This window comes from Podarcis gaigeae (assembly GCF_964106915.1).
Source record: "Podarcis gaigeae genome assembly, chromosome: 2".
Classification (NCBI taxonomy): domain Eukaryota; kingdom Metazoa; phylum Chordata; class Lepidosauria; order Squamata; family Lacertidae; genus Podarcis; species Podarcis gaigeae.
This window is the reverse complement of record NC_139679.1, coordinates 59,197,674-59,222,819: the sequence shown is the minus strand read 5'-3', so window position 1 is coordinate 59,222,819 and position 25,146 is coordinate 59,197,674. Positions and strand designations below refer to the sequence as shown.

The following is a 25,146-nucleotide window of genomic DNA, read 5'->3' as shown; positions in this document are numbered from 1 at the left end:
AACCCGAGGTGGGCTGGCGCAGAGACATGCCGAAGGGGCCCTGGGAGGTGGACCCCCATCAAACAACAGGGGGAGGAGGGCTCTTGGGTGATTTGGGGTCGAGCGCAGATTTCGAGCACACCGCGCAGGAGATGGAAGCGGAGGAGGTCGTCGTCGACGAGCCCATGGGGGACTTCCCGGACTTATCTCGATGGTTGCAAGCCTCAGGGGACGAGCTGTATCCTGGACTCACCCCTACAACAATGGAGCACCCGGAACCCGCACCGGAAGAGGGGGAGGGGGGAAGGGGGGGCTTCGAGGGGGGGATGGATGTCAGGGGTTCAGAAGGAGAGACACAGGAGGGGGAGCAAATGGAGAGTGAGGAGGAGGAGTACGAGGGGGGCGCAGGCAGTGACAGTGGCCAGAGTTATTCCACAAGCCTCTCTAGCGAATCGGAGGACTCACAGAAGGGAGCGCCGGTGGCCAGAGCAAGGGAGATTCCAAGGGAGAAACCTCAAGAGGGAGGGGCCAGCGGGGAGTCTCTGAACAGCAGCTGGAGATCAGGGCCAGCGTCTCCACCAGAGCGCAGTGGGGAGGGGGAGTCCCAGGAGTCGGGACCAGTGTCCTCACCACCAGAGGGAGGAGAGGAGTCAGGTTTGGCAACACCCACATCAGGAAGCGGGGAAACGGTCAGAAGGAAAGTCACCGGCTGGGCGCGCGCGCCAAGTTCAAATGTACAGGAGCGCGGCACAGCGGGGAGCCCGGGAAGGGAGCCAGGTCCTAAAGCCCGCCGGAGGGAGGGGCAAGACTCAGGAGGCTCCGCGTCAGAGGAGTCCAGGAAGGAGGGAACCCCAGAGGGCAGAAGGACCCAACGCAGGAAAGAGCAGCGCAAGAGGTGGAGCCAGGCTAGAATCTTAAACTGGTGTGGGTGGAGCAGTGAGTCAGAGGGGACTTAGCCGGTCTAGCGTTAAGACGTGGGCCTGCGCGCCCAGAGCTTGGAAATGGAAACTAAACTTCAATAAAGACTTTTGTATATAATATCCACTGGGCGTTGGTCCTCTGTGAGCTGGGACCTAGCGGCAGTCCTGACAGTATGTTTATCAGCCTTGGGAACGCCTTGTAAGTGGTGGGTTACAAGACTCCAACAACATGCATAGGGCATCCATAACATCTGCACCAGGTGTACTTGTGAACCAATACAGGTAAGTATACATACCGCCCAATTTATTCAAACTTTATACTGTACACTGTTTTCAAGCTAGAAGGCTCACAGGGAACTAGATGTATGTGTGTACTGTGGTGGTAAGCATGCACATGGAGTCTACCTCCACCATGAGTAGGGGATTTCCTGGCTGGTATTTGTATGAATCAACACTGTATCTGTTGAGCTAATGAAAGCTCTTTGTCTCTTCTCCCAGAAGTGAGGCCTCTCAGCAAGTTGGAAATAATTTTCCTAGTTCCGAGTAATAATACCTAGGAACATTCTGCAGCTGCTGGACACAATGGAAGTGCTCTTACCTGTCTACAAGCTTGAACATTTTTTTTTCTTTTACAGCAAACCTTGTTTCGAAGAAAGACCACTTCACACATTGCCTTTCTGTAGGTGACTCATGCAACTACACTTGTCACAAAGCTGTGATGTTCTGCAGCTCTTTGTTGACTGCAGATTTTATCTTCCCTTCTGAAATGGCCCAGACTGATAGGACTCCTGTTTGCCACAAAATATACCTCCCTGAAATCAGATCACCATCTTGATTTAAGATATAATATTAGTACTTATTAGTCACTTTTCTTTTACAATAACTCAAAAGTAATTCAAAGTGGCTTACAAAATATACATGTATTTTATTGTTTCGTTTTCTCTTAGAAGAATGGGGGGGTTATCATCTTGGGGGGGTAGAAAGGGGAAAGGTTATTCAGAGAAAGGGTGGGAATAGTAAACAAAATGGTAGCCATTGTCTTTCTTGACAATGTCTGCAGCCAAACCCAACCAGATTCTCAGTGACACATGAAACTGCAACACCAATATCTATGCTGAGTCTTGCTCTGATGAGAATATTTCATCCCCCATCTCCTTCCTATTTTCCTTCTATAGATTCCCCTAATGTACACTGTGAGGGTAAAAGAAATAACATCCTAACAGCAACAAGAACAACAATTCCATCATGGCAAATAATGCTTTTCTGTCAAGAATTAGCCTTTGATTTAACTACAGCCGCCCCGCTTCTCAGGAAATAAAGGGTCATTTGTAAACGAAAATGGCTAATTTTGCCTTCCTTCTGCTATATGTTATTATCAGAAATGATAATCTACAAAACTGGCAATAATACTCAAATACCACCAGCTCTAATCAGTCTCTCTCTAGCGAATTCTCTGATCTTACATGAGGACAGAGATGGATCAGGTGTTTTCTTCAGATGCCTTTTAATTTGTTTTGAGTGCTTATTCTCGACAAGCTAACTACTGCTCAGCATGAACAGTAATAAATGATTCAAAGGCAGTTTTATACTTTCAACACAGAGCTAAAACGCTCCAGAAGTTACTTTGGAAACCAAATCTTTATAGGAAGGGGGAACATTTAACCCCAACAGAGATCTAATATTTAGGTCAGTTCGTTTAAGCCTTGAAGCTGCAGCTGATAACCCAATTAAAGCTAAAGTACAAAAACATAAGCAACCTTTTCTTCTAAAGTCAGGGCCCCCTCTTTCCACACCAGCAGCTCTTTCTGTCCTCCACATTTGTTTGGAGAACATTTCCAACCCCATCTAAACAGAGCAAAGCTGGACTGCCCAGACGCAGTCGGGATGCATCTTCCAATAAAAACATAATTAACAGCCTACTCTTTTATAAGTCTGGGCTTGAGAAAGGTCAGCTTCCTTGAAGTCTCTATCTGCCAACATAACATAATTGTTAAAAAATGCCGCAGTAGCATTTGATTGCGCTGCTGGGTGTGAAAAAAAAATTAAAATGAGATTAAGATAAATGCTAATTAAACACAAGGCAGGATTTGCAAAAGATGTCAGAATCCTTGCAGTTTTGCATATCTAGTTATCAGGCAATAAGAGAGCTAATAAAAAAGGAAAGGAAGCCCAATGCTAATCTAGGAGTTTTTTTCTAAAACATAATGAACACTGTTGCCCTTTTAGAAATACATTCCATGTGTTTGCTGTTCTCTGTCACTATATCAGGCTAGAGGTGGTTTTAAGTTACTGAGTATTGCCAAGTGACTATCTCCTAAAGGGACAGAGCAAACAAGATAAAGCAAAGCCTCCACCAGATGCCTAGTCTGCTAAGCGCTGCATATCTATTAGGATTGGTGACCATGACAATCTGCCTGCCCATATATTGGATGTGGTTTAATGACAGCATTTTATGCCCATTTTAAACCTTGCTCTTTTTCTCTCCATCTCTGAAAAGCCTCCTTTAAATGCTTCAGGATTTTAAAGACCTAAAACAAAGAAACAAAAAACAGCATCGATATTGAAACTGAAGGATGGCGAGAGGACCAGGGCTGCTTGAAGGAGACTACAAAGTATCTGACAATAACCAATGCCCCCCCCCAAAATAAAAACACCAAGGAGAAGAAACAGATTTGCTAAAGAGATTGGGAATGTTGTCTTTGCTGTGTTGAATTTCAATGGGCAGCATGACATGAAGAAAGATGGAGGTTGTTGTTATTTATTAAATTTGTATACCATCCTTCATCTGAACATCCCAGGGTGGTTCACAATGGAAGGGTTGACCTCAGGGCAAAAGCACCAGAAATTCCCACTGTCCAAGAAACAAGCTGCTATTCAATGTTAACAAGTAGCTTGCCTCTTCTGCAGTGGGAACTTGCACATTGAAAACAGGAGGCAAAGAGCTGGCCCTCTCGGTCCATTGTGGACATGTCTGGATTCCAGCCATAGTGACAACGGTGAGAGGCAGGGGTGGAAATGCAGACTGGAGACTCCTCAACATAAAGGGAGAAAAAGAAAACATCTGAAGACAGACATACAGAGTGAGAAGAGGAGGGAAATAAAGGCTAAGTTCTCTAGAGCTCCCATGGGGAATGAAAGAACCAAACAGAATTGACCAAATAAAAGGCAGTTGGAGAGACAAGAAGAGTTTTGGAAGAAGACAGCCTGAAGAAGAGAAGAATCAGAGGGTGATGTGACTGATAGCGTCCGGAAGAAGTAGAGAGACCAAGAAGAAAGAAGACACAGGAGAAGCTCTTAGCTTTGTCCAGAAAATAGGCATTTTGAAACCTTGGCAAGCTTCTTCAGTAAGTGACACAGGCAAAAACAACTGTGGAACAGGGCAGGGATTTATCACAGCAGGTTTAGCCAACAGCGTCAGTTTAAAAAGTTAACATTGGAAGCTCCCCATCAGTGCAAAACTGGTACAGCAAACAAGCAGCAAGCAGCAATGCTTGAGCAAAGCAATGTGACACGGTCTGGTCTACCTTTTTGTCTGCAACAGCAACCAATCAGATACCCTGAGGGAGACTTGGAAGCAAAGCCCACTCACCGCCCCCTGGATGAAAGTTCCCAGCATCCAATAATCAATAGATGGATACCTCTGGCCATGGAAGTTCCATTTATAGCTATCATGCCTAAGAGGAATTGACATACTTATCCTCTATGAATCTGTTTATTCCCATTTTTAAAGCATGCTAAATGAGAATCACATGCTACAACTTAAACAATAGGAAGGAATGACATTTCAAATATCCTATGGTTTAAGTTGTAGTGATACTTCAGCTCTGCCTCCCCCTGCGCCGAAGCAAGGGATTGCCTGCAGGAATCTGGAATGGCTCTTGCTTTGCTTAAATGCGTTGTTCCCTTGAGCTCTGCATCCTGCGCAAGTACGCTCTTGCTCTCTGCTCTCATGTTACATGGGACACTTTCAAACTTCACACTAAACCATGAGCTCGTGAGCATTTTGATTTATTAAACGAAGATCTGATTGTTCAAACATGGTCGGTGTTACCTGCCTGTCAGAGAATATTATAGGCACTCTAGCCATGGTCCTGAAACCATCCAAGATAGTCCTGCTGTTGCAAAGCTCTTGAGTTCCTAGCTCTGCCAAGCCCTTAACACCAGCATCCCAGATAGCTTCAACTCTTCACTTGCCTAACTAACTCTAACCCATTTCTACCTACCATCGATAAAACACAGAATTTGCACCCAGTGTATTAAACTCAACATAAAGCAGTGTATTCTCATGTGGTTAGTTTAGGGCTTCATGTCAGGCTAAGTTATAGGTAGGTGTCTATGAACAGAGATATTAGTAAATCTGGGTATGCAATGGCTGGGACCTTTTTATCAATATATTCTGGTGAAATGGAAGTACTGGAGCACAAGAGAGAAAACAACAAAGAATCCTGTGGTACCTTAAAGACAAAGATTTTTTATGGAATACAGTCCACATTATGAGATGCATGAAGTGTTATCCTGAGTTACAGGTATCTATCTATCTGTACACATGGTTGGAGGCTGCTGGTGGTTAGGAATTGTAAACAGCAAGGTCAGAGGGAAATTGTTTTTCCCCCCTCATTTCGGTTTTTGCTGTAAGAAACTAACACAGCTAACCCCTCTGGAAATTGTTACGAGAGAGAAACAATGTCTTGTTCTAAGATGTGGTAGAAGGAAATTGGAAATGGAAGCCAGAAATCCATACAACCAATACTATGTTTTCACTTGCAGACGTGACTGGAGAGGTGTGCACTACAAAAATGAAATATTTCTCAACAGAACTAAATGGCAAGCTGTTGGGCACTATATAATGCATTAGCGCTTGGGGGCTGATACTGTTTGCAGAGTCCATGCAAAAGAAAGAAAGAAAGAAAGAAAGAAAGAAAGAAAGAAAGAAAGAAAGAAAGAAAGAAAGAAAGAAAAGAAAGCCACAGATGGGAATCTTCAATGGCGTGAATCACCCAAATAGTTTTAATAGGGGATCAGGAGATAAAAGCTAACTCCATCTAATCTGGCTGTCTATCTGCTTATATTGTCCCATCCAAGCAGCATCTGAACTCCCACCCAATGAACCCCTACAAAGGGGAAGATCTCATTCACAGACCAAATGTCAGCAGAGCTAAGCGTGCCTCCGTAATCTGTTATTGTTGCAGCAAAGTGCTTTTCCTCCTCGCCCTCCCCACCATCTGGAGGCCTTTTCGGCAGAGGGTGGGCTAACGGAAGGTCATGAATGAAGAGCAGTTCGCTTAATTGACAGTCAGCTACCTGACAGTTTGCTGCTTTCATTGCAGTCCCCCTCCCTCTTCACTCACTCACTCCCCACCCCCAACTTCCATGCCGCAGGCACACAGCAGTGAAGATCAAGCATTAAAGATCAAGCATTAAAAATCAATCACTTTGGGGTTCTTTTGTAGCAGCAGGTGGACACACCTTCTCCTTGACATGTGCCTGGATGAGAAAGGAATCTTATTTTGCAAGCAAGCTCCTTACCATAAAAATGAAATGTGGTGGTGGTTGGTTGGTTGGTTTGAGTTTTTGTTTGTTTGATTGATTGACTGATTTCCAGCAGCTACCTGGCTCCACTTATTTAGTTCATTCTATGTCACCAGGATGGCTTTAATGGGGGTCATGGCTTCTCTGCATTTGAACACATGTTCTCCCCTGCTGCAGCCTCTGGCAGCATCAACTTTGCTGAAAAGCTTACATATACTGAGCTGTATGTGAGGCTTTGGCTACCTGGTGAGCCAGGACTAATGGAAAACACGCAACAGTCGCAGGGTTACAAAGCTCAAGAGAGCTTGTAGAATCCAGAATGGATGTTTGGGACAAATATCTTACCTGAACATCCACACAGGTTGCAAGCTTCTGCTTTTTCCTTCACTAACTTACCCTTTCCCAGCATCCCCTACTCCCAAGCTGTCTCTTCTGGCTTTTCATATCAGGACCAAGACAGCAGATTAGTTCTAATATTATGCCAAATGACTGCATCTATTTCCTTGAAAATGGAAAGGCATGCACAGCCTTGATTTGTAATATTGCTACCTCACTTATTTAGTGCCCCCCTCTGAAGAGATAAGCTTCCCACATTCAAAGACAAGGAAGTGTGCCACCGCTCTAGTGATGATGATACTTCTTCTGATGTGGAGCTGGAAATGCACAAAATTATGAATGTTCAAACTAGGGCCCTTTAGAAGTGATGGAATGCTGCAGAAAAGGCCTAAAAGAAACCACAGAAGTGGTCTGGAAAGCTACCAACAGCTAATATACTCAGACTGTAATCTGAACATTTCCCCCCTTTTGTTTCAAATTATCTAGGATTAGCGTTTGGGAAAAGACTCAATCATTCCACTCAATTCTGAATTATTTATAGAAGCTAAATAAAGAATAAATTGAGCAATGGTGAACTGAAGACCTGGTGGTGGAGGGAAAGTTGCATACTGGAAAACGAGCAATTTTCTCTCAATAGGACTGTTTATTATTTTCTTCCTTCTGCAGAAATTGACAAATTATCTTTAAAGTTCTGCTGCTTAGCAACACCAGTTCCACTGATCTGCTTGGAAGATGTTAATTGCTTCTCCAAACAATGAGAAACGTTTAAAGGGATACACCTCTAATTTAATAGAATGATAAACTGGTCAGGAATATGATAGGTTAATCAGCTTTATGGCTTTAGTTTATTTGGCCTTTCCGTAGCCACTGGGCAAAAGACAATCAGGACACCCCCAAGCAGAAATTAGTTGCACAGACGGGCCTTCTCTATGTAACAAATTTCTGGAGAAGAAAGCAGAGTATGGAAGTTATGGAAGATGGAAGGTAATAGCATTTGAAGCCATGACTGCTTCTGCCATGTATTTGGGCAAAGAGATCAGCTTCAGATGTTGGCACCATGAGGGGGAAAGGATGGAAGAGAAGAGGGCAGGAATTAAGTGTCTGGATAGTTCCACAAACACCTTTGGAAATTTTGCCCCAACAAGAGTTGGGCTGCATTATTTTGGCTTTGCTTGAGGCAGTCCTGGCACCCCTTTTTTCCCAGAAGCTTTACTCTCTACCATCAGGGATATGAGCAGTTCTTCTTTGCACAGAGTCCAGTCCAACAATTAAGGCAAAAGTGGACTGTACTCAGCTGAAGTACATTTTTTAAATTGCTACTGTGCCTGTTGAGCATTTTCCTGTACTGCGCTATATAGAATCGGGCGATAACCAACTCTGGAAAGCAGCTTGTCAAGATGTTTGTATTATTATTTTTCAGAAATGAGCTCTATTTTGAACTTGAATAAGTGTCAACTAAAGGACTGGCTCTTCTAGATAGAATCCAGAAGGAACCTACAACTAATTAGAAACACCAATTTCCCCCCTTGGTATCCAGTCTTGAGAACAGAGCATTTCAGAGCTCATTATCTGACCGAGCTCTCACCAGTTTCCTTAAGAAATGCCTTTACTGAGCTGCATTTCCAAGCGACACCCACTGCAGTATTGGATGGCCGCTATAACATACTCAGACAGACTTTGTATTTGTGGTCAACCTCAGGTAAAATACATCACTCATTATCTGTTAGACTGCCCCTCATATAGAGATCCAAGAGATCACTTTCTGAAACCCTTTTCACACAAGCAAGCAGGCACACCCCAGCAGAAAGGATTTGGTTTCTTCTGAAGGAAAATAATAGCTTCGTAACACAGAGAGAGGCCATCTATGCACTGGCTGCAAAAGCATCAGGAAAATCACTATAAATTGTTGTGGTGATTCGGAAGTTTAATCTGAAATCAAGCTGGATTTCAGTTTGCTGGTGTCTCTGGAAACTTCTCTCTTACATCATGGGTGTTGGCAATTTTTAAAAGGCGTTGGGTGTTGGATTTTTAAAAGGCAAAATAACAGAATTTTAGCTGTCAGAGATGCACAAAGCCTTAGTTATAATATGGATTTTTATATTATGGATGTATGTTCTGTATTATTTTATTAATACTATTGCCTAATAAAAGTTTGTCATGGCTTTTGGCTAGAAAAATAAACTTCTGAACTGGAAACATGTCAACTAAACCATATGGTTCCTTTGCTAATAGAGAATGAGAATGAACAACGGGTATGGATGAGGGATGTAGTTAGAGGACACACAGCACAGCACCCTCCCATTCTGGAAACAAAATTTTGGTTCTTTACAGTTCTTCGAAAATGCTTATACACCTACAATTAAAATATGGACCAAATGGGTGAGACACTTGACATCGGGAATGGCCCCAGTTATCCTACCGCAGCTCCATTTCTTGTTCAAATATAATAGCAGATCATTTAATATATAGCCTCATCAGTTATACAGTCTCATCAGTTATACACTCTATTGGACTTCTATGCAAAACATTATCTACAACCAATATTAAGACACACTTGGCTCTTGGGTTGCCAACTGAGCTCTTTTCTGTTAGGTTCATAGACAAAAAAGGGGAGCGCCACTATGTAATAAATCCAATTTAGCCAAATAAATAAAGATGCAAATGTGCCTGTAAAGGGCCTGGTCTCTTTATCATGTAAAATATTGATTTGATGCCTCTTTTGGTTCCACTCAGGAGTCAGAGACTCTAGTGAGAACTTAACTGGAACACCACTAGAGGAGGAGCAATGGAATGGACAGGGGTATAAAACAACTTTTTGTCAGCACAACTGAGAGCGTTCTAATTAAATAGACAGTCATTCCTCTTTATTTAGCTCTACTGATTTTTATACACAAAGGAAGAGATAGACTTAAACAAAGGGATCATTTTGTATTTGTTAGCACTGGCATGGTCATCTGTAGTAAAATTCTGAAAGACACTTGATCAGCTTAGAATAGGATAGGCGACTCTCAACTTACATGGGGGTTACGTTCTGGGGACAGCGTGTAAAGCCAATGCACACTGGGTTCAATGGCAGGTGGGATTGCCAAAGTCTTTTTCCATGGACACCCACCCCCTTTCCTTCCCCCTCCCCTAACTGTCAAGCACATCAAGCTGAATGCGCACAAGTTATATGTGTGTAAGTTGAGAGTTACCTGTATGGCAAATTGCCCTCCTGGGAGAAATTTCCTATAAATGAAGTATCCAAGGGGACAAAGAAGTACAAAGGAAAAATTCCTTGCTGAACAGTATGATTTCATTTCATTTCATTTCCAAACTAGGAGACACGTGGCCAGAAACTAAGGTCTGGATAGTGTGAACATGTTCTGGTCTGAGGTATTAGTCTTAACAGAAAACAGTTTGTGTTAGAAAAAAACTGAGAAAAGAGAGCATAGGAAGCAATGCTATTATCTTTTTTATCTGACAAGCCTGTGAATGCACATATAAATTTAAGTTTGATAGACTAATTGTTCGCACAACACTGTATTGTATTACCTTTCTTTCCCTGTCTGTGAAGATGCTGTATTTTATTTATGTTTCCCTTGATTTATGTATATTTTCTCCTAGTGTCAATAATCAGGGCGTTCCAATGTGCGAATTCTGCTAATAGTAAAGTCAGTTGGTGACAGCTGCCAAGATAGCAGCTGAAAACGGTTTGATGCAGTGGATGTTCCCATTAGTGCAATGAGAAGGGAGTGTATATTTTGCCAATTCACCCTCAATCCTGCAGCCTCCTTGCACTACCATTCCCAAAGGCAGGCGGAACTGTCAGTGAGAGGAGGAATCAGCTCAAACCACTTCCCTTCTGTGTTTTGCTGCCACTGGATCAATAAGCCTTTTGTCTTTGAGGGGATTCCATTGGATATAACACTTTGACCTTAAGTTCTACTGAAAGGAACTGGACTTAAGTTAGTCCATGTGTTTTATCCACTGGTTTCAATGGGACTTTGGCACCACCAACTTTACTTGGATTAGGGCCATTGTACTGACTGATGGGTGAATTGCCAACTGGTTGCTCTAATAAAGCCTATGGTGTACCAGGGGAGCCAACTTGGGCCCCAGGTTATGGGTGACCAGTGTATGACATCACACCCGCGCCCCCCCCCCAGCCTTGGAACCTGACTTCTGGTACCACCAGAAGTCAGGTTCTGAAACCTCAGAAGGCCTTAGAAAGCATCTCTGAAGCCTCAGAGATGCTGTCCGAAGCCTTGCACGACCTCAGAAGTTGTGTGGGGGCCCTGTGGTGTGTGTGCTGAGCACCCACAACAAAATTTTGATGGGTGCTCAGGCACCCAGAGCACCCCATACTTGGCGCCCCTGTGGTGCCATTCATCAGCTCTGTGTCATCCATTCAGAACTCTTCTTGCCTCACACAGTTTGTGAATGGAGAATTCATTCACCCAGAGAAAAGTTCCCGCTCCCAAAGAACCTACAGCAAACATCTATAACTTCCAAAGCCAGTAAGAAACCCTGCATTAGGAAGTGCTGCAGGTGCTGGACTGGCAATCTGTCCTTCTGAGTTATTGGTTCTGCATCGGCTACTGCTTTAACATGATAAATACTGTCATTAAAAATCAGCTCAATGGAAATATATGTCATTTCCACTCCTCTGAGCTCCTGAGACTGGCAGAGGCTGAATCAAATCACCACAAGTGTGTTTCAACATGCTATTTGCAAAGGTTCTTATTTATTGCCTACTTAGGAAAGTGGGTTGGTATTCTTTTTAAACACTTCTGAAAAATTAAAAGCCTTGAATCAATAGGAAGCAATAGCCCCATATATTAGCCACAGCCATAACAAAAGATAACCCAACCAGCATGACTCTTTACTTCTCGGAGCTCAAACAACCAATCACAGGTTTCGGTTCAAGGCCAAGGAAATACTTTGCTTGTGTGAACCGGAGATTACAAGAATAATCATAAACAAATATCATAAAGGCTGCCGTCTAGCTTTTCATAAGCAACTTATAGTCAGAGTTGGAAGCCATCCTATGGCTATACCTGCCCAAATATGAAGTGCTCTTTAAAAAAAAAAGTTCAACTAGATGTTATATTATTTTTAAGAGACACAGAAAATGCAATCTAGAATATTAAAATCCAGTGAGATTAGCCCCTAATGGACTGCTCTGGAATTACCAAGCAAGAGTAAGTCAACTGGGCACTAACTTCATGAATGGTTTGAAGGCTGGAAGAATCTAAAAGAAACTGTATAATCAATCAATGCAGAACCAATCAGCCACTTCTCAAAGTATCATTATTTCTAGCCAATCCATGACACTGCCATATTCTGAAATGAGACTCTAAGCCCTGATCCAAAACACACTTACTTGAAAGTTCTACTGAAACAGTGAGATTTACTTTCCAAGCAACTATATTTAGGAGAAGTGATCATTTTCATTTTAGACATCTTAAGTAAACTGAAGGAAGTCTTGCTTAGATCCGCTTTTAATTAGCAGATCAGACAGTTTTGCATAAATTTGCTTAATTTGAATACTTTATCAGCTGTAGACTTTGCCCATAAAGGAACAATCTGACACTGATGCAGGCTGTGTAGTTCTCACACTGAGAAGGCTCATTAATGTGTTGGAACAATTGTTTATGCTCAGTTCATGCTATTGCATGAGTATTAAAATGAGCCTAAGGCTATGATTTGCAGAATCTTTAGCATAGAGTACGTATACTGAAGCCACTGAGATTACTCCAAAGTAACTGACCAAAGCCTAACACTCCAATCTGAAACATCTGTTCTGACTAATCTGCCCTGAAGGCCAGTATAACACTCCTTCAGTATAAACATAACGTTATGGGGGGAATTCAATGTCAAGCTGAGGCGATCAGTCTGTCTGCACGAAATTTTCAGCTGGCCAGACAGAACAATTGCTCCTCCCCCTGCATGCTGTTCTGAGGGTTCTCCCAGTGTTCCCCAGAGCCAAATTCAGAAGGGGACTGTGGGGGGAATCCCTTATGCAGGATCTTTAGGTGAATCACACTCTATGGGGTTTTTTGTTCCATGGGTGTTGTGGTCAGTATATTCCATACTAAACCAAACAGGTTACAGGCAAGGACCAATTCACACACATTTAGAATGTGCACAACTGTGCATGCACGCATCACGGCAACCCAGAGGCAACCATGAAAGGGAGTGGAATGGGGCAGAGCAGGCTTTGTCCGGGTCAGCATGACTAAGCCGCTTCTGGTGAAACCAGAGCAGCGCACAGAAACGCCATTTACCTTCACGCCGGAGCGGTACCTATTTATCTACTTGCACTTTGACATGCTTTCAAACTGCTAGGTTGACAGGAGCTGGGACCAAGCAACGGGAGCTCACCCCGTCGCGGGGATTTGAACCACCGACCTTCCGATCAGCAAGCCCTAGGCTCAGTGGTTTAGACCACAGTGCCACCCGCGTCCCTGAAAATGATCTGCCTCTACTCACTGGCCCTACAGGACTACAATTTACGGTCCTCGAACTGTGAGTAGAGGCAGATCATTTTCAGGCCTACTTGCATTTATACTTTGGGGGAAACTACCATTCTGCAAGGCATTCCCTTATGGATGCATGTGGTGGAAAGGCAGATGGGTGCAAATGGAATCCATGAATTGATGTTACACATGAAGCACTGTAGCTCAGTAGCAGAGCATCTGCTCTGTAGGTAGACGTTTCCTGATTCAATCCCCAGCATCTTCAAATAGGGCTCTGAAGATTCCCACCACCACCACCACCGTTGTCTGGTTTCCAACTGAAAGTCAGCTGACCAACAGGACCAAACAAGTAGGAACTCTGCAAGCAATAAAATTGCCTTAAATACAGGGAAGTCAAATCAATTAAGCAGTTTGTGGCTAGCAGTCTACAGTAAGTACATACCTACCAGGAGAAGTGCCTATATGCTCTGCAAAGTGCTGAAACAAGCGGGACTTCACCACCATAAACAGACTTCCACTGGACCCTAATCTAGAGGAAGATAATTTTAGAAGCCATTTTCTTGCTGCATTGAAGACTCAACTTTATTACCCCAGTGACGCGTGCAAACAAGAGAAACCTGAAGATGATAATGGTCAGCAGTTTTGTCAGACCCCTTTGCAACTGTTGAAATTCTCTGTCTCCCATAATGTGCTGCTTTTCACTGGCTTGGCACAAAACCACTTCTGCTTCACATCTAACCACTTCACTTTTCTCTCTTCCCATCAGCCTCTTCACTTGCTTTCCTATTAATTTTTCTATATCCGTTTCAAGGCTATTTTATTCACCTACAAAAGCTCTAGCCAATCTCACTAGAATTCAACTGGCACTTTAAACCCTCCACCAACAGCCAATGCTTTTAAAAGCAGCTGCAGATTGGCAAATCTGGTGCTGCTAGACACCTAGCTTGCTTTAAGCGTCCCTGGGAAACACCAGAGTTCCTTCCTCTTTGGTTAACTTTTCTGTGTTTGTGTGAAAGCTGCTTCTGGCTGAGATCTAAAGCTTTTTATTCTGTTTTGGACTTTAAAAGTAAAACAAAGAATAAAACTGCTTTTAACTAGAAGATAAGGCCATTTTTCATAAACATGCTTAATTTGAATTGCAATGCTTTGTTTTGCTCAAAGTTCAGGACCTTTTTGGCAAGAAATGGGAATGTGAGTTCCAAGACCAGCATGGGCAGCTAGATAGGGACTTGGAGCCATGGGAATGAATTGGCTTTTATCTTAATACTTTCACTTAACCTTGGATGTGGGACTGGAACCTAGATTAGGCACTGAGGGCTACAATCCTACACGTCTTTATGTGGGATCAGGTCCCATAGAGCTCAACAGGACATACTTCTGAGTACATTTATAGGATTGTGTCGTTCTCATTGGTGTGTGGTTTGAGAACTGGCCCCATTGTGAATAAATGTTCTGAATCCTATGTATTAGAAAGTGATTGATGTTTTCAACCCTTTTACTGAAAGCAGCAAGTATCGGCAATTTCAGAAGAGGTATACAAAAGGCTTATGCAGAATTTAATCCACATTCCAAGCCTCTGGACATCTTGGTCAAAACCACTGATGCACTTCTGTGAAAATATAAAAACCTCTTTTGGTTGCAAGTTAGCCTTCACTCCTTCCCGATATAATTAGTTCTGTGGGTTAATAGTGAGTTGTGTAAAAGTATCTTCTTCCATCTGTTTTAAAACCTGTGTGTTTAACTAAGCATTTCCTCATTCACTTTTGCTATAGAGCAGTACTATGAAGATATAGTACTACCATCCATCTCTCCCTTTTGCTATCTAAGGCCCCTGGTCCATGTTCCTGGTCAATTTATTCTGCTTTATTTTCCAAAGTCTATTAAATCCTTTCCATAAGACATCAACCAAAAATGGTGCTCAATATTCAAAAGGCAGGCAGAATATAATTGTAAATGAGGCATTATATATTCTTTACTATTGGTTCTTAGTATGCCATTTGCCCTTTGAATGGCTACATTAAGTTGATAGTTTCAGTGGACAATTTCTGGCAGCTCCCAGCTAATATGGATCCCAAACACAGCAAGGTCAGATCTAAACGCTGTTCAGAGGCCAGGAACCAGAAACTCAGGGAACAATGGGAAGGTGATGACAGAGATCTTGCAGGATTGGAAAAGGGCAAAAGAGGTTGTCACACTTAAGATCACTTAACCACATACAGTCTTTGTTTTTAGTACAGTGGTACTTCGAGTTAAGAACTTAATTCGTTCTGGAGGTGTGTTCTTAACCTGAGGTGCCACTTTAGCTAATAGGGCCTCCCACCGCCGCGCAATTTCTGTTCTCATCCTGAAGCAAAGTTCTTAACCCAAGGTACTATTTCTGGGTTGGCAGAGGCTGTAACCTGAAGAGTCTGTAACCCGAGGTACCACTGTATCTGGCTAACCTGGGCTATGGCAGCCAAAAGAAGGGTATTCCCAAATTCCCTTGGTTGTACTTCTTTACATACATATTCCCTTGGTATATGTCACTAGCCAGCTCCTGAATAAGAGGAACAGACACAGGTGAACAGTGAAAAGCCTTGCAATTCCATCCATACTACAATTTCACTATGCTTTATCACCACTCAAATACATCTTCAGGCTCTCAAAAGGAATATATATATATATATATAGTCTTGCCAAAGGAGAGCCATTATGGCACACGTTTGTAAACCACATTGCTAACATATATGTAAGCAGAAGCCTATATTATGTTAGGACTCTATAGTCTCACCATCTCCACAGATACATGGCAGCTACCTTGAGTGTTTGGAACGGGCCTCAGGCTTGTTGCTGGGTGTCCTGGTAATGCTGCATAATGACCTCAGTGTTGACAAAAGGCTTGGTGTTTTTTTCCTCTGCAAAGCTCGTTTTTCCAGTTGCACTGCAAATGCATATAGCTAATCCCTTGTCACACAGCCTTTCATAATAAGCACCACTCTTGATTTAGCTAATGACTATGTTGCACTAATGCCTTTGATTCCTTATCTTTCCTGCCTATGCTTCTATCTAGAGGAAACAAGAAGGGCATCTCAGCTCAAAGATGGAACTAGAACACGGCCTCAAGAGGGACAGTCCTAGGGTTGTTCATCTTGGATCTCACGCCTTCCAGAATCCAGGGCTGCTTTTTAGTGTGCCAGAGACAGCATCTTAGCTTATTTGGAGAGTCAATGTGGCAGAGTGGCTAAAAGACTGAGTTATGAATCAGCATATCTTGGAAAGGAATGGTATTTGCTAGAGCAATGGGGAATGACACCTCAGGCAACCAAAGAGAACAGTTTTCCAACCCTGATTTGTCATTAGAAAGGGCCAGGCTGTTTCTCCTTCAGCTTGTGATGAGTGATTCACCTCATCTCTGAGGAATCTGATTCTTCTGTTGGGTTATGTGTGTCACACACTTCCTGGGGCCCTAGAGAAATATGTATAACTAACCTTTCTTGTCAAATGAGCTGTTCTTCACCACAAGTACCAGGCAGCGAAACTAAAAAATGTAACTGATGTATAGAATTTGATCTTCGTTCTCTGCTGAGTTGTAGTTTGCTGTTTTGCTTCTTTTATTCTGTGCATTTAATTTTATTGTGCATTGCCTTAAGCAAAGTTTTCAGTGGAAACACAGCCAATGAACGTTAGAATAAACAAAATGCATTCGTTCCTGCACTATGTGGAGTCTTCATCCCAAACGCCACTAGTGCAGAACTGCATCTTTAGCTGTAGTTAAAACTGGCACCACCCAAATGCACACACAAACTGCTTTTTGTTGGGAGATGTAGGATAACTCTAAACTGTGGTCTACTGAGAATACTCATCATCCAGTCAAATTTAGCTATTGTCTTAAAATAGCTAAAGAAACTGGAAGCCATATGGAAGTCTGTTGGAGCATTTCCCACTGTGTCAGGCTCATTCACACATTAGACTGATCCATGAGTGCTGCAAGGATGGTAACATTCCATCATCTACAAACGATATGCTCAAGGCTAGCCCTAGGTTTTAGTGAGCTCTATGGAAAGCCATTTACTGGACCGTCCCCAAGTCTTTCTGTGGATGGTCATATACCACAACTCTGGATGCCTTCTGCTTGGTCACAGCTTACCCAACAGCTCCACACCAGGGTGCAAAATTAAAATATATACATATGTAAGCATATCAAGGAATAAACATGTAATAAAGGTTTTACCACGTCAAGACAAAAAGTGGAACCAGAATACAAATGACAGTGAATGAATGTCTGCAGAGGCTTTCATTTGTCTTGGACTCAAGTTTGGGATGAACTAGGGGTTTACCTGGATCAAAAGTGCAATGAAAGCCAACAGATAGTAGGTACTGCAGGACCAAGGACAGCAACTAGACAGACAGCTCTAGCAAAGCTCAACTGGGAACTGTCATATAGCTGTAATTCCTCGGACCAGATCTAGCCCCAGCTACAGCTGTTAGCTGGAGAGGTGTTATGAGAAGCAGAGTTCTGGCCCTGCACTAAAATGGTGCTGGAATGTGCTTTCTGCATCTTCAGATGGGAGTTCACTAGAATTGTTTATGTATTTCTAAGGAGAGAGATATGGGCTTTCTTCTAGTGTCTCTGATCCCTGCTGGTGTGTCAAGTGCCGCCCTTAACTTCAGGTTTGAGATCATTACTTTTTGTATTTAAACCTACACACACACACACACTCCGCCAAACATGGAGGCTGAACAGAAAGATGAAATGCAACTTACCTCTGAGGGTTTCTTCTCCTTCTGTCTGGACCAACCGGATTTTGTATTTGGAATTTTGGAGCATCTTGAAGTTGATGTTGTCTGACCTTCAAACGAAAACAAAATTCATTAAGATAACGACAGCAAGACTTCCATGAAGAAAAGTCTAATCACCATCTAACTGTGTCTAACAAGAAATTTACAGTTCATTTGTTGAGGACCTATGGACTGCAATCTGAACACCAACTGTGTTGCTGAGGAGAATAATTCAATGCACCAGAACTTCTGAGAAAGCAACTGGGGGAAACTTAGCAGAGGTATATAAACTGGTTCTACATGAGGCCAGCAGCTTTGTTTTGCTCCTGTTGCCTCTTGTTTGAATTATCTCTTTGCTAGATGCATTATTTGATTGGACATATAGGTTTCTCCTAAATCAGCCTTTCTCAACCTGTGGGTCCCCAGATGTTGGTGAACTACAACTCCCATCACCTCTAGCTAGCAAGGTCAGAGCTCAAGGATGATGGGAGTTGTAGTAAAACATCTGGGGACCCACAGGTTGAGAACCACTGTCCTAAATGATGCTCTTGAATATCCTGTGTAGCTATTGTACTTCAAATGCTTCTAATTTGGACAAGCATCTGGGTCTTAAGAAAATACAAATCCAGGTGAAGCATCAAGTGTTGCTTCAGTTATGGGCTAGTAGCTTTAAGCCTAATAAGAGTGGACAAACCTTAGTGGAAATCTAATAACAAAGCTGAGGTTTTTAATTAGCTCTAACTCTTTGTTGGGTGATTCCTTCCTACTTTCCCCCCTGTGCTAATCATATATCACAGTCACTGTGAGCCAACCTATGCAGACCCAAAGTGAAGGATTCAACACGGCTAAGCAGATTGCTCCATCACTGCAAGCATTTCCCATGTTCAAGCCCCACAGGCGTCTCCAGGTAGGGCTGGGAGACAGCCCTGCATGAAATCCTGGAGAGCCACTGCCAGTCAATGTAGACAATCTTGATTTAGATGGATCAATATAAACTCAGTTTAAGGCAGCTTCCTATGGCCCTGGGAGGAGTCTCTTGCTAGAGCAACTCCCTCAGGTGCTTTACCAAGTGACAAGAATGGCAGCTTTTAGACATGGTGAGGTCTACAATGAAGCAGCCCAGCAAGAGCCCTTGTAGCAACTCAAGTGTCATCAACAAGCCTTAATTTTATTGGTCACTGAAGTGTACTTCACATGAGGTGCTGAGTACTCACACAAGCAGTCACGGAATGAGTGGATTTTACAGGTTACAGACATTCAAGGATTACAAACTGTTGTTAATTGTGTTAAGTCTCTTCTAATCCAATTTGAGATGCCAGCCAGGGTATTTGATAAAACCATCCATTGTTATGTGGTTCTGCTATTTAGAGGAAGGCCACAGAAACTTGCTCTTTTAGCTGTTGCTTTAAATAGTTTATGCAGAAGCTCTGCTCTGATCCTCTCTCAAGTGCTAGAGATCACACCTTTACAATTTTTTAAAATGCTCTCCATGCAGAGAGTCTGCAAAAAAAAAAAAAAAAGAGGAGGGAAAAGCTGCTGTTGCCATTGCAGTAAAAGTCCCCGCAGGCTAAAAAGGTCCTTGTTGCTTGACTTGTTCCAATTAAATCATAACATAGAACCTTATGCTGCCATTTATCTCTTTTGGCTTTCTCGGTTCAGAATAAACTTGCTTTATTCTGTGGGTCAGGAGGGCAAACTTTCCCTCCCACATGTCAACTCCTCCTTGAGTCTGACACTTATAAATCTGAATGGGTAGACGAACTCTTTGCCAGCATGCCGGCATGTGTAATGATGCACATACACTACCTCAAGGGGTAAAAGGCTATGGAAGTAGTTCTATATAGGCCATGCTGAGGCCTACCCATGCATACTATTCTGAAAACATCTGTGTGGTGAAACCTACCCCAAAACCTAATACAAGTCAATTTTTGTACTGTGTTGTTACTCTTACATGAGTTAAAGAACACTGCACATCATAGTCCTGTACTTGCATATAGCTTTTGGACACTCTCTCTATTCTAAGAGGTGGTTGGTTATTCTTTTAAGAAAGACACTTGCGTATAAAGATGTGTATAGACATAATGAAAGATTTGTAATAATATGCTGTTCTCATTTTGCATTTGAATGTATCAAGTCCTGGATGTGTTCACCCCTGTATTAAAAAGTTAAACATGGAAGAAATGTTAAACTCCACCTAGAAGTTTGGGTCAGCAAGTGAAAATCCCCAGGAAGTGTCTGATCCCAAGAGTGGAATCATCCAGCCTCACATGGCTAACTCAAGAGGCAAAGCACAACACATGAAGCTGATTCTCACTGAGTTAGAACATCTAGACCAGTATTGTCCACTCAGTTAGCAGTGTCTTGTTTAAATCAGCCTTTACCAACCTGGCCTCGTCCCTGACCATTTGCAATACTGACTGAGTGGGAGTTGGGAGTCTAACAACAGCTACAAAGCACCAATGGGGAAGGCTCCACTTGATTCCCTTCTACTGGAGATCCTTTAACAAGAGATGCCAGCCATTCAACCTTCTGCCTGCCTGGCACATGCTCTATCCCTGAACTATCGCCCCTTCCTCTCAGCACCAGGCTTTTAATTAACCCTAAAAAATAAACCTCTAAAAAAACTTTTCAGGAGAGCTTCAGGGCTCTTGAGGGGTTAAAACATTGTTAATCACAATATTAAACTGCACCACCTTATCTCAGTTGGACTTTGGTATTTATGCAGTAGGTGATGTTTTAACTGTTGACAAATGCTCTCCTGCAGAGTAACTGTAAACACAGCCATGACCTTCCTTTTCCAGGAAGTGACAGTAGCTGCAGATTGTCACACGGTTTTAAATGCCACATCTTGTAGCTTGTTTAAAGGTAACTGAGCATGGGAAGTTACAGAGAAGAGTCCATAATATTTGTACACTAAAGTAAATTGTGTTCATGTTGCACATCCCAAACTAATTCCTACACTATATGCCCAGTTTAACCACCTACAGTTTGTTTTTATGCCAACAAACATTCTGCCCTTGAAGTGCTAAGAGCCTAAACTACACAATTTACTGATGGAAAACTGAGCCAGAACAGTTCCCATAGAGTACAGAAGAAGTTGTATGTCAAAATGTGTTGACTATGTTGCATCTTTCAATTAAAATGCTATACTTCTAAGCACCACTTGGAGGCTTTGCCTCTTTTTGGCTTCCTTGTGTTTGGTGTCTTCCTCAGTTTTTGTTCCTGGAACGTAGCCATCAGATAGCTTCCAGCCTTGCCATAGACTACTTTGGTTTTAAAGTTAAGTTTATTTCAAACACTTGCTCCTTCCTGAAGCCCAGTGTCCTTTGACTAAGCTGTTATGAGAGAAGATAGGTTGCAGTGTGCTGTCTAATAAGGTCTGAGTCAAAGTTTTATAATCAGTTTTATTTTATGGCTTCCTCTTGCGCACCATTCACAGAAGGAGAAGGACACTTAGATCAGACAAAAGGCACCCCACTGCCAGATATGCAAGTGGATATTAACGTCTTGTAGCATATTTTGAAAAGCAATCCCCAAGTACAATTTATTGTTCAGGGACTACCCAGTAAAATGTAGCTTTCCCCGGCTGTCTGCAAAGTAATTATTCAAATGCTTTCCCTGCTGGAGGTGAATCGTTTAGTTATCTTGTTCAAAGCCTTGAATTAAAGGTCTTACTGTCAGTGGTGTCTGAGTTATCACTGCTGATCGAGTACTTTCGCCGTTTCTCTTCCATCTGTAACAAAAGAAAGTGAATATTACACTTACTGTTCAGGAAACTCATTATGGCACCAAATCACTGTTATCTCAGGATATCCACACATCGCATTAACCCAACCATACCAGTGAATACTTAGCCTAATGACAAGAGAATTACCAGGGGCTTAAAGAGTGAAAAAGAACATCACTGAACCACTGCAGTTTAAGGTGCAGTAACACTTCTCTTCTAAATCCCTCTGCCACTTGGGTGTATTTTATTTTTTAATCATGCAGAATTCGTGGAAACCAAAACTTTCAAACCAATTCTACAATAAATACAAATTTAAGGAATGTCCATTACTGTGGCGTGGAGAAGGATACCATGCATCTAAATCTGGATCAAGGTCAGCACTTACTTATAGCCAATTGCCCAATGGAGCAAATGAGTTGATGAAAAGTTTGGGAGAACCCCTTTAGAAACCATCCATGGCCCATAGCGGCAACAGCATCGACCTTTGACTTGATTTCAAATAAAAGGTGGAAATTATTTTGCTAAGGGAAGATGTAGTCTTGGACAAGCAATAGCCCCATGGTAATGGTTTGAAAATTGAACCACATGGTGGCTGGCTCCATTCAACAAGCCACTGAAATGTAAAATGCTTATCATGCGGATTTCACCAAGACAATAACATTTACAAGGGTTTTCACCAAGATTTTAGGACTGACATTCAGAAGGGTTTGAGGGAGAAGTTTCTGTTCCCAGAAATTTATGCTCCTAATTAAGCTTCCTGTATGAAATGGGTTAAAAGACTAGCCTCCTACTGAGCTTCTGCAACTAAGTTAAAAAAAGGTAAAGGTCCCCTGGATGGTTAAGTCCAGTCAAAGGCAGCTATGAGGAGTGGCGGTCATCTTACTTCAGGCCAAGGGAGCCAGCATTTGTCCACAGACAGCTTTCCAGATCATGTGGCCGGCATGATTAAGAAGAACACCGTGACAGAAGCCAGAGCACATGGAAACGCCGTTTACCTTGAGGAGAAGGTGACACTATTGATTAAAGATGACACCTTGCACAATTCTCCTCAACCCATGACCTTTTATTACAGTACTTTAGTGCCCAAACCAATGAACCACTGCCTGTTTAAACTAGAGAATCCACATCAGGATATGACCCAGCACATTCCAGAACCACAAGAAGCCACTCTGGAGGTTTATTTTTTTGGCACAAACCCAATTTCATATTCAAACAGGAGAGAGGGAGATGCACACCCCAAGATCACCACCAAATCTCTAAGATGGAAGAAGCTAATCTTTACTTCAGTTCATTTATGTCCATACCGCAAGCCAACTGTCTTCCAATTATTCAAAGCCTCACTTGTGTTGCACATTATCACTACCACTCTTTCCGCTGGTATATACAAAGTGGGTGGGTGTGCAAGTATCTCAATGGTCAGAGCTCACGCTAAGTGGTATTGTTTCTACACAACACTAACAAAAAAGCCTATGCGTCCCTCTCACAGTATTTGCATGCAGGTGTGGAAGTTGTTTGCAAAACAAATGATTCCCGAGAGGAAGAAGTATGCCAGATGCCATGTTCCATACCAACCCACTGCATCTACATCAATTAACTCTCTGCTATGGTGCATAAGGGTGAATGCACATCTGTGCACAGGTCAGATGTGCATGGAAATCAGATTGCACTCCATATAAACTGTAATGCAGACATGGCCCAAGTTATTTCTAGGAACACTTATTCCTAGAACTCTTATGCTTTCCTTTATTTTTTAAGAACAGTATCCTTGGTTAATTCAAAGCATTTTTCCTACTGTCCCCTGAACCAAGTATATTGAGAGAAAAAGAATATTAAGGGCAGCAGAGATTCACACACCAATTGTACAGAAACCCTGCTGTGAACACACCATCACAGCTAACTGTGCTGGATGTAACTACAGTGATACGCTATGCAGCACAAATGGAGCAATTGATCCTTACTACACCTACTCTCAATTCCTCCTCCCTTATATATTGCTATCTAGCAACAGATGGTACTACATCTAGTCCAAATTGCACAAGTCATATATCACAAACCTTTCTAGGCCCATGGGGACATTAGGACTTTTGAGCAAGCGTCATGGGTACCATCCTCCGATCACTCCCACCTTCCTGGATGGGGGCCCCTCCCACAGAGACATAGAAAGAGAAAGCGTGCACATGCACACACATGCCTTACATTTCCAAGCAATGCAGGTAAACGTTGGATCCAGTAAAATTAATCTGAGCTCTTCCAATAACTCTTCCAACTTCCTGCATTAGCTCTATGTACTTCTCAAGAGAGGAAAAAGGTAAGCACCCTCAGCCTTTGCAGACGTGGGATGGACACCACAGAAAGGAGATGGCTTGTCCATGCCCAAATAAACATGCATACATTCTTTAAACACAAAGCAGCAAAGGTCACTTTGTCTAGGCCTTCCTGTTGCTTCACCTGCCCAGATGAGGGCATGGGTGGCAAATACCCAAGTCTGAAAGATAGTTCCCCTTTTCTGGGCTCAGAGCCCAGCACCCCAAGTCCACAGATAAGGATTACATCAAAGCAAGCCCATTAACTTATATCAAAGCAAGTGAGTATAAACATATATGAGCTCATTGCTGCTGCAACAACTACCAATTAATTGTGGGGTTATCTTGACTACCAAGATGGCATTAGTAAATCTTCCAGAACGGGTCACCTTTGGTTGAACACAAACAGGCAGAAGCAGCTCTGGCTACCTCTTTTCTCACGGCGAAGAGGGATTTAAAACCACTCACATAACCTCTGGGTCCTGATTTGGCAAACCCTAACAACAAAGGCCTGCTTTTTTCTGCTGCTTCTGTATATTTTCAGATTTTCCAAAATACGCCTGGTTTCATCATAACTAAAGCAGTATAAGCATATTTTAATCCCCAAGTACAACATTATCTCACAAGCCGCCACCATAAGAAATCATAACATACAGGGCAGGGGTTCTCTAAGGTACCAATGACTAGATACCATTCACCACCACCACCCTGTTTTTCTTCTTCTAGGAATGAGGAAGGAAAGAACAAAACTGTGGAAAATAGTTTTGTTTGTGGTTTAATCACAAGAGCTATTAGGAGAAAATTGCACTTGATGACAAGACCACAGGATGCTATTATCCTTTGGAAAAGATGACAATCCGCAAAGGAATTCCCATAAATACTAAATCATAAAATCCTAAGCACTGCCTTCATTTCCAGCACATGTGCAATGTTTTACCATGCCACTACGAAGGATAATAACAGCGAAGTAACATAAACATTTTTACTGACAACGCTGTGGTAAAGAATTGCCCTGTCAAAACATGATTAAAATTACTTCTTGACAATATGGCTATATCAATACTTTTCTCCAGTAATTCAGGGGGAACAGATGTTATTAAACCAGCCTTGCACTTCAGGGCCATTAGATTTCA

At 42.5% G+C, this 25,146-nt stretch overlaps 1 protein-coding gene across 4 annotated transcripts in view; it reads right to left on the bottom strand.

Annotated features, from left to right (window-relative positions):
* The window catches only part of JADE2 (jade family PHD finger 2), a 145,378-nt gene that overhangs the window by 105,461 nt on the left and 14,771 nt on the right, over window positions 1-25,146 (bottom strand). For all 4 annotated transcript variants that reach the window (XM_083728403.1, XM_083728402.1, XM_083728404.1 and 1 more), the window contains exons 2-3: window positions 21,659-21,716; window positions 17,969-18,054 (exon numbers count right to left, since the gene is read on the bottom strand). In XM_083728403.1, the coding sequence (XP_083584529.1) occupies window positions 17,969-18,054; window positions 21,659-21,716 (144 nt within the window). The remainder of the gene's footprint in view (window positions 1-17,968; window positions 18,055-21,658; window positions 21,717-25,146) is intronic.